The following is a 10,565-nucleotide window of genomic DNA, read 5'->3' as shown; positions in this document are numbered from 1 at the left end:
TACAGAGATATGCATAGTATTTAATCAATAGAAAATGAATAGATTAAGTAAAGCAAAACATGCAAAAACATAACCATTTTATGACTTGTAATATGTCAAGTTCTATTTAACCTTGATTAAAAAGTTGAGCTGTTAAGAATTGAATCAATGCTGAGATTTGAGAGTCTTCCTCCACTCTCTGTATATCCAACTTACCTCTGGCTTTTATCCAGTTTCACTAATAACCAGAATGACTGGAATAAAAAAAAATAGACAATGGCTTTGTTGTAATCCAGGGAAACCAGTATTCCTAAAAACATTCCCTCTTTCTTCTACTGAACTAGTATGCTTATTTTAATTGTTGCAGGTTATGTATCACTTAAAATACAAGTCAATTTTTATATTGTCAAAATTTTTGTCTTATTTTTTCCATTTTATCCAGAGCATATATATCTCTTTGACTATAAATCGTGAGAAAGAAGCAAAAATATAAAATAGAAACAATATCAGAAGTGCTTTAAAATGGTTTGATGTGGTTTCTATAAAAATTTTATATATCATGAGCTACTTAATATTTTTATCCATTTTCTCTGTCACTGACTCAAGGGACCAATTCAGTGAAGACTGCCAGAAGAAGAATGTAAACAAAACTCAAAGGAATATAAACATAATACACATTACTACTGAAGTTCGAAAGGAAAGGTTGGGGGACAGTGGGCAATAAGGGGGTCATAATTTACTGTAATATACAAATATGGAAGCAATACTTTAGAAATATTTGCCTAATTTTAAACACATGTATATATTTAAATTATATGTTTAAACATGTATATATTTAAACACATGTATAAATTTATATGAGACAGTCACAGTATGTGAGTGTCTCATAAAGCAAAAAATAAACAAACAAAAACAACCCAACTTTTAGCTGAGCTTTAGGAATTATGCTACAGATTTAAAATCATAACTAATTACAAAAAGTCTAGTTTATTCATTTGGAATATTTTATTAACTTATGTCTATAATAAAATCACAAAGCTTTCTGTCCTAGTATCCCTAGACTTTGAAAGTTTCTCTCCACAGGACAGAATCCTCACTCTGTTTAGAGAGAGTGATACAGGAATGAATGTGCCACTGTGCTCACATATCAGGCCCTGGGGCATAACTCACTCACATTCCCTGTAACTGTATCAGGAATAGCCCCCCAAAATTTGAGAATTATATTCCTGTGTCCTTGGTAAATTTACTTTTTATTATACATTTTCAATTGGATCTCCCAGGAATGCCTTCCAAGTGTGAAAGTAGAAGTGTATGTGAACTCAGATCAATAATTACTTGTGCCTCAGTCCCTTTATTCCATAGTACACACCAATTCTGTCAAGGACTATTTCATTTTTCAATTATGACAATTTTTTTCATGTCATCTAGAAAAGTATTTGTCTTCAAATTCTAATTTTATATAAATCTCTTCTCCACTTTCTAAAAACCCAGTATACATCTGTTTTAAATTGGGTCTCCTTAGTTAAAAATGAGAGTAGACTCTATTTTGATAAAATTATCTAATGATGGAATATATCTTATTCTAATTAAGACCCCATTCTTGTGTAGGGGGTCAATGGTGGAGTTCACTTAGGTATTTTAATATGTGTACTTAGAAAAATTATATTAGATTGATTCTACCTTCTTCCTTATTCCTTTCCCAACTCCCTTCCTTTCATCCTCCTTTGTATAATCTACTGAGCTTCTCTGATTCCCTTCCCACACATTTGTTGTGATTTAGCTTCTACATATCAAGAAAAACATTCAACTTTCATTTTTTGGTGGGATTCGATTATTTCACTTAGCATGATAGTCTCCAGATCCATACATTTACCAGCAAAAGACATAAAGTGATTCTTTACAGCTGAGTAATACTCCATCATTTCCTTTATCCATTCATCTGTTGATGGGTATCTAGGTTGCTTACATAACTTAGCTATTGTAAATTGTGCTGCTATAAACCTTGATGTGGCTGTGTTATTGTAGTACACTGATTTAAAATACTTTGGATATATGCCATGGAGTGGGTCAATGGTGGTTCCATTTCTAGTTTTTGGAGGAATCTCCATACTGCTCTCCAGAAAGGTTGCACCAATTTTCAGTCCCAACAATAAAGCATGACTGTTCCCTTTTTCCCACATCCTCACAATCATTTGTTGTTACTTATATTCTTGATAATTGCCATTCTTTCTGGAGTGTGATGGAATCTCTGTAGTTTTCATTAGCATTTTTCTAATTGATAGAGATGTTAAACATGTTTTTATATATTTGTTGATCATTCAAATTTCTTCTTTTCAGAAGTGCCTGCTTTGTTCTTTTGCCCATTTGTTAATTGGGTTATTTGTTTTTGTTTGTTTTTATTTTTTTTCTTTTCTAGTTTTGTTTTGTTTTGTTTATTTGGTGTTAAGCTTTTTGAGGTTTTTTTTTTTTTTACATATCTTAGTAATTAATACTCTATGTGAGGTGCAGGTAGCAAGGATGTTCTCTCACTCTATAGGCTCTCTCTTCATGCTCTTGATTGTTTCTTTTGCTATAAAGAAGTTTGTTAGTTTGATGTCAACCCATGTATTGATTCTTTATTTATTGTGCTTTAGGACTCTTGTTAAAGAAGTCAGTTCCTGTGCCAAAATGTTGAACTGTTGGGCCTACATTTTCCTCTAGTATGTTCAGTGTTTCTGTTCTGATTCCTAGGTCCTTGATCCACTTAGAGATGATTTTTGTGCAGGGTGAGAGATGGGAGTTAACTTTCATTCTATTTCATATGGATTTCCAGTTTCCCCAGACATTTGTTGAAGAGGCTAACTTTTCTCAGTGTGTGGTTTTGGTGAATTTGTCTGGTATAACTGTATTACACATTCCTAATTTAAATTATAACATCATTTGATTTTCAGTGTAAAAACACTCTTTCATGTGTTCGTCTTTGCTCATGTCCCATGATCTCTTAACTTTCTTCACACTTTGTAAGTGTGTTTGTATTATTAGGATCATCTACATATCTTCATTTTATCATCATGTTTATCTACTTCATTGTCATGATCACATTTCAAAGATAAATGAATGTGAAATATGATATATCAAGAACTATGTAATGTTTTGAACAGCCAACAATAAAAAATTTAAAAAAAAAATAAGATAAGCCCCATAGTCGTAGCCACCATGTTATTCTCAGTGAAGTGCTTAACCCACAGGAAGCACTCAGTTTCTGTTTACCATTATTATCACTTAACCAAAGGGTGTTGGATCAAAGCTGAATGAATGTATTTGGCAGAAACTGTAGATTATCTGTAATAGTCTTTGGGTCCAAGGATAATTCCATTCATCATTCTGCTATTAGTTTTCTATTTAATCTGCTGTTTTATTTTTCGTGTGAGTGGCAGTGACTACATGATTAAAAATCACCAGATCAGGAAAATGAATTTACTGTCTTTGGTAGTCTTAACGACCACATTAGATTAACTGCAAGACTGATTCAACTGTGCACAAATTAGATATTAAGATAGATGAAAAGAATCCAATTTGACCAAAAATGATTTTGAGACTGTATAGATCAAACTAATTTTCTTCCTTTGTGCAATTCAGTTCAGTGTAACCCCTCAAATGTGTGATGCAAAGCATTGCAGAGGATTGCAAGAAAAATCAGCAACAGCCTTTGTTGCTAAGGAGTTTATAATCAAATGTGAATACCTTATGGGTTGGAGGTAGAGGGAACATGAAGGCAGTACAAATTTCCCTAATAAAAGGCAAGAAGAATAAGGTTTAAAAAAAAAAAGAAAAAGATAAATGAATGCATGAACAAAACTGATCTGAGTTTTTGACACACAAAGGTATCATCACCTCTCTCTGTTCATTCTCTAATTTTCTGAATTATGGACAAAGCAGAAAAATCCTCTAATTGTTTACCATAGTACTTCATTAAGTTTTAATTTATGTTCAATTTCATAAAGCTCAGTTTAAGCTAAATTTTTAGCACATTATGAAACACTATTTATGATAATGAGGCATGTATGTGATGGCATTTGATAAATCATGTCTTGTAATTTTCTCTCAATCACGTGTGTTTGTATAGATTAGCGTTTCTAATCTTGGAACTATTAACATTTCCAAGATAATAAATATTTTTTCTATGAGTATCTTTAAACAAATAATATTTGAAAAAAATGGCTATCCACATGATCAGTAACTCATACCATATATAAAACTCAAATAAGCCATAACTATAAAATTAAAGGTATAAAATTTCCAGATAAACACAAAACTGATAGTAGATGTTATCTTGAGCTAAATTGAAACATGAGGCATAAAGAAAAATAGTTGATAAATATAAATAATCAATGTTATGCTTTTCAAAACACATGATTTGTGAATGGAAATACAAGCCACAGCATAGAAAATATATATGAAAATTTCATATCTGAAAAAGGACTTGTATCTGCAATACACAAAGAATCCCAAATGATAATAAGAGTGGTAAAAAATAAAATGGGCATATATTTAAGCACTCATTTTATCAAAGGAATTATTCAATGGCAGGAAAGCATAAAAATAATGATAAGCATCATTAATCTCTATAGAATTGAAATTATAATTACAGTGAGATACAACTATATACACTTTGGAATGATTAAAGATTATATATATATATATATATATATATATATATATATATACACATATTTGTCAAAACAACTGTTGGTAAGAATGTGGAATCACTGAAAACCTCACACACTGCTGATGGAATATAAAATTATGTCACCATTTCAGAAAATAGTTTGTCACTTTCTTAAATAACCAAACATTTACCTGCCATATAACCAAGCCATTATAGTCCTGAATATTTACTCTGGAAAAATGAAAGTATAACTTGATAAAGCTTTTAAAAATGTATTGACAAAGGGCTGGGGATGTGGCTTAAGCGGTAACGCGCTCGCCTGGCATGCGCGGGGTGCTGGGTTCTATCCTTAGCACCACATAAAAAAATAAAATAAAATACAGATGTTGTGTCCACCAAAAACTGAAAAATAAATATTCAAAAATTCTCTCTCTCTAAAAAAATGTATTGTCAAAAACTGAACCATCATGTTGAAAGAATACTGCATATAAATATATGACTTTTGCCCAATCTATCCACTTTTCTAAAATCATACTATTAACAAAAAAATATAATATTGTTTCACATCAGGACAGTGTAAATTAGCAGATACAATGATTTTTTTTTTCTCAAAAAACAAAGTCATCTTCTCAGTCATGGTCCCTTTTGTACCAAAAAAAAAAAAAAAAAGTGGGGCTGGGGCTGTGTCTCAGTGGTAGAATGCTCCCCTGGCACACGTGAGGCACTGGGTTTGAGACTCAGCAACACATAAAAAATAAAATAAAGGTATTGTGTCTACCTACAACTAAAAAAATACATTAAAAAAAAGCTGTGTTCAGTAAGTCTACCCTGGGGGTATAACACACAGGCTCTTCTCAGGTAGCAGACTGTAGGTCTGAACATTCAATATTTCAGCCAGATTCCGGCCAGAAAACATACATATTTTTTTGTACAGATACTTTATTCATTAACTTGACTTTTAACTTGCCTTCAGGAAGGTAATAAAACCACATATTTTTTTCAACCCACTTTCTTTATTTGTTTATAAGGTCAATACTTCTACCTCTTTAATGACAACCTTTAGAATCTGAAAAGTTATGCCCTGTATTTTGGATTCTTAAACAACTCTGGAGGAACAGGAAGTTCCTATTTAGTATTCATATTTATAAAGTTTTATTTATTAGTAAAATCTGATTAACATTATTATTATTGAATAATTCTGAGAATCTTCTCAGACAGTTAAATTTTGAGTACCATCCACCGACTCCTGGGGTTTTATTTTCAATTTCTTCTGAAAGGTTCATCTTTGGTTACTTTGATTTCATAGAAAACAAGATTATTATGAAGAGCATTTCAACATAACACTGAGTTGGCCCATTTCATTCATTTATAAGTATAAATTATTGAAATTAGTGTAACTACAGAGAATATTACAGATGTCTGTCTAGAGTTTGAACCATAGAGCACAGACAAGAAGCATTTGCCTGAGTGCAAAGACAACATGGTCCTAATGTCATAGGAAGACCAGGAATATCACAGAAGGAAGTGGGTCCCTTGTTTCCTTTGTCCTGACCAGGCAAGATTAGTGATGGCCTGAACTTTCTCTCTCACATGGCTGTATACGTCCAAGATTTATTGAAAGCAAACATATATGCAGTGTAGACACTGAATGGCCCATCTGTAGACAGAGAATAGCCCCATGTTCCCTGGAAGTCCTGTCCACATACACATTTAATTACTGGGTTTGTCAGACTGAACAAAGAATAACCATAGTGGTATGTTTCTAGGTCCCTTTTTAAGTGCTCAGACTGCATGGGCATATTTACTAATTGGTTTATGTTTCAAGGCCTGAATTCCATCTGGAAAGGGAGACAGTCCTTGCTCTGCCCTTGTGGTTGGTAATCCTACCTTGTTATCAGGGCTAAGATATTTTGTTCTCTAGAAAGAGCTGACTGAACATACTGTCTGCCTGAGAAAGATGATTTTATCTCCCTCTGTGACTGTGTCCCTGTGACCTCCCATTATTCCTGCTTATCCCTATTTATCCTATCCATCACTGACTATGCTTTACTGGACTAGAGAGCATCTTTAACTGAAATGTAAATTGCTTATGGTTAGAGGAGTGTAACTTCTGTAGTTAAGGAATAAGCAGAAGAAAATTTGTTTAAAAAACAAAAAAACACTCCTAACCCTCTAACTACTTAGAATTCTCTATCATGTGTTTTAGCATCCAAATATATATATTGTTCTATGACATTTTATTTTATAGATCTCAATCTACTGTCAATGAAACTATCAACATTCAATTTCCAGGAACATGCCTATTTTGTCTAGTATGATATAAGTTCTTAGATAGCTGTTTGATGAGGTTATGAATAAAAGAAAGAACATAGTTTTGTTCCCAGGATTTGTGATTTGATGACTGAGAAGAATTTGTCCCAGAAGAGCTTGGAGTTGAGATATTGTTCTACAAGGAACACATATAGTTCTTAAAATCTAGACCTGTTTTATCTTGGAAAAATTAAATTGCTTTAATAGTAATATATATCCTTATGATTTTTGCTTTTTTTCTGATTCTTCCCTGCATCAGAAATAACCTACTAAGCCCTCTAAAATCACACTCATCAACATCAAAGCCATGTGAAATAGCATGAGTAGATTTCATGGATGTAAGCATTCATAATGGACAGAAACTTCAAACAGTCCTTATAATTGGTTTAAATTGAACAAGAAGATGAAAACTGCATGTCATTCCTTCCAGCCTGTCCACAACACTGACATCATTCTTTGAGTAGAGTCAACAATAAAAGCAATGATTTGCACTCTCTAATACCATGACTTTGGTTTTATAGAATCTCCATTGAACTATATATTGCTGAGTCAACATCACACATGACCTTTCTAGCTGTTCTCTAAGAGCAGAGGACCAACTGGGAGGCCATTTCCCAGTGTTTCCATCTCACTATGGTAAGTTAAAACCAGGAGAGGACTTTGTGAAAAACTTGCAAGTAGGAAAAGAAGCAAAGTTTATTGTTCCCCAGGTGTTTGTAGTCAGGCAGCTGAGCCAATGTGACATCCAGAGTATCTTCTCACTAAGTGTTTGGGAATTACCTACTTTACTGCTAAGGCTTTCGGTAAACACTGTCTCAGAAATTACTGAAATGCATTGCCATTTCCCATTCACACCTGCCTCACCTTCTTTGGAGATCTCCATCCTGAAATCTTAAGTATTAGTTTGCTCAACATCCTGTCATCAATACTCTTACTTTGGCTTTTGGCTCCCTCAAGTCTTCAAAACCAAGTTGAGTCTTGGAGTCTGTTGAATTATAAAAACAAATTATCAAGTTTATTTTCAGGTGAAGTGGGCCCGTGGAGAGAGCAACAAAACATGGAATGTGTTCCTTTACAGTTACTTCTTCTTTTCCTTGAGAGACAATTTCTTAAGCTTCTCTGCCTGGATGATGGGAATTGGAGAGTGGAATCATCAAAAAATAAGAAGTCCATTCTTATTAATTTCACTTTGACAGATTTTATTTCAAAAGGACATATGTAAGGATAGAAACTTTCAGGGATTGGCATTTCAATTTACTCACTTTTCACACTAATCAAGGAAATGATTTACTTTTGTGGAGAGATTCCTCAGACAATGAAACACCAAACTATTGGATCAAGTGAGGAAAAACTGGCAATTTCAAAAGAACAGGAGACATGTTGCTAAATCACATCAGCATAAAGAAGAAGATATGAATGCATGAAATAGCATGGGTGAACTTTGTTATATTGAACAAAAGAAGTCAGACATGAAATTCAAACCAAAGTTTCATTTATATGAAATTTCAGAACAGGTCCTAGTCTACAGGGACTAAAAATCATCAGTGTATCGTTTCTTTCAGTGGCTGATGGAGGTGATTTAATACACATGCTTTAAATATATAAATATTTTTCCAAACCAAAATATAAATTAATTGTCAGTTGAATTTCTTCCATGAAATAGTATCACCTGTAGTGTTCAGAAACGGTAAAGTTAGAACCAAAGGCTGGAGTTTAATTTTTTACCTCAAATGACAACTATTCATGTTTATGTTTAACTTATTCTTAATTATTACAATTCCATAGGAGAAAAGTTTTCAGTAGAATATCCATTCCTTTCATATGTTATAGCTCTAAATCACAACATCCTTACATTTTTATTTTCCTTATCCATCTTTCAATGTTCAACATAAATACTGATTCTTCTTGGAAGTTTACCTTGAACTTTAAAATTGCTTAGATTTTTCTGCTACTTTTCTATCACAACAACAATTACATTACATAATAAATGATCATGTTTTGTGTCTCTGACAATTTTAGCAATGCAAAATATTTCAGAGCAGATGCAATGCTTAGCAATTAATACATATATCAAAATATTGAAGTAAGTATGTCTAGCAAGGTTCGCTTGCAAAAAAATTCAATGTATAAAACTACCCTTTAAGAGAATAGACATTTCTAGGTCAAGATAGAATTTAATATTCTAGATTGAAGAAGACAATCTATTCATAGAAATTAGGAAAATCCACTCAGAAATAAGAACAGAGAAGTGTAGATAGACACATGAAACCTAATAAGATATAAATATTCAAGGGGTAAAATATTATACATACAAACTGATGTAATAAATAATCATATTGAATTTTCTTATTCAAGTTCCAACAGCATATTATTTATGTCTAACCACTGACTTGTCCTTTTTAAAAGAACAAAACCTTTGGAGCATATGCTTAAGAGCTTCTTTCACCTGCTGGTTCCTCAGGGTGTAAATGAAAGGGTTGAGCAAAGGGGCAACAGAGGTATTGAGCACAGCTACATCTTTAATTAAAGTCACCCTTTCTTTTGCTGATGGCTTCATATACATAAAGATACAACTTCCATAAGTAATAGAGACAACTACCATGTGTGAGGAGCAGGTGGAAAAGGCCTTCCTTCGTTGTTGACCAGAAGGGAATTTGAGAATAGTTATGATGATGAATGTGTAGGAGAGGAGCACTAAAAACAATGTGATGTCAAGTGTCATCACAGCTAAGACAAAAGCCATCAATTCTATGAAACGTGTATCAGTGCAAGAGATCTGCAGGACAGAAGATTCACACAGGAAGTGATCAATCACTTTGGAAGCACAGAAATCCACCTTGAGTAGCAAAAGCAAAGGGGGAAAGATGATTAAGAATCCAGCTGCCCAGGAGCTGAGCACCAGTAGGTAGCACACTCTGCTGTTCATAATGACTGGGTAATGCAGAGGTTTGCAGATGGCGACATAGCGGTCATAGGACATGGCAGCCAGGAGGTAAAACTCTGTAGCCCCTACTAGGAAAAAAAAGAATAACTGAGTTGTACAACCATTGTAGGAAATTGTTTTGTCTCCACTGAGAATGCTTATCAAGAACCGTGGAATGCAGACTGTTGTGAACAAAATTTCCATAAAGGAAAAATTTCGGAGGAAGAAATACATTGGAGTCTTGAGGCGGGGATCCAGCAAGGTGAGAAGGATGATGACTAAGTTCCCCATCAGGCTCAAGGTATAATTGAAAAATAGAAAGAGGAAAATCACAATTTGTAGCAGAGGGTCATCTGTGAGTCCAAGCAAAATGAACTCTATCTCCACTGATTGATTCTTCATTTCTCTTTTATTCTATCTAATTGACATAAAATAAAAATTAATATTACAAGAAGTTTTTTCTTCCTTTTAATCTATATAAAGTTCCATTTTCAGAAACTTACCAATTCACAAATATTTCTCAAATCAGCTGAGAGTTCATCACAATGAACATATCCTTCACTTCAGTCATCATCTTTATAAGAACACTGAGAGATCCTTCTATGACCAATCTTTCAAAGGCTTTACCACAATAGGCTATTATGACAAGCTATTCAAATATTTGATTATTTTTTTGAACCAAGTATTGAATTCAGGGGCACTGAG

General features: G+C 33.3%; 1 protein-coding gene across 1 annotated transcript; it reads right to left on the bottom strand.

Annotated features, from left to right (window-relative positions):
* Window positions 1-9,305: 9,305 nt before the first annotated feature.
* Window positions 9,306-10,268, bottom strand: LOC107148899 (olfactory receptor 6C6-like). Its single transcript, XM_015493627.1, has one exon. It carries the CDS (start codon window positions 10,260-10,262, stop codon window positions 9,306-9,308), a length of 957 nt encoding a protein of 318 aa, XP_015349113.1. The 5' UTR covers window positions 10,263-10,268.
* Window positions 10,269-10,565: the final 297 nt, after the last annotated feature.

Source organism: Marmota marmota, unplaced genomic scaffold, assembly GCF_001458135.2.
Source record: "Marmota marmota marmota unplaced genomic scaffold, marMar, whole genome shotgun sequence".
Lineage (NCBI taxonomy): Eukaryota > Metazoa > Chordata > Mammalia > Rodentia > Sciuridae > Marmota > Marmota marmota.
Note: the sequence above shows the minus strand (reverse complement) of the source record. Positions and strands in the feature narration are given on the sequence as shown.

Coding starts and splice junctions, on each gene's coding strand:
- LOC107148899 (XM_015493627.1), bottom strand. CDS start 10,262: ATGAAGAATCAATCAGTGGAGATAGAGTTCATTTTGCTTGGACTCACA.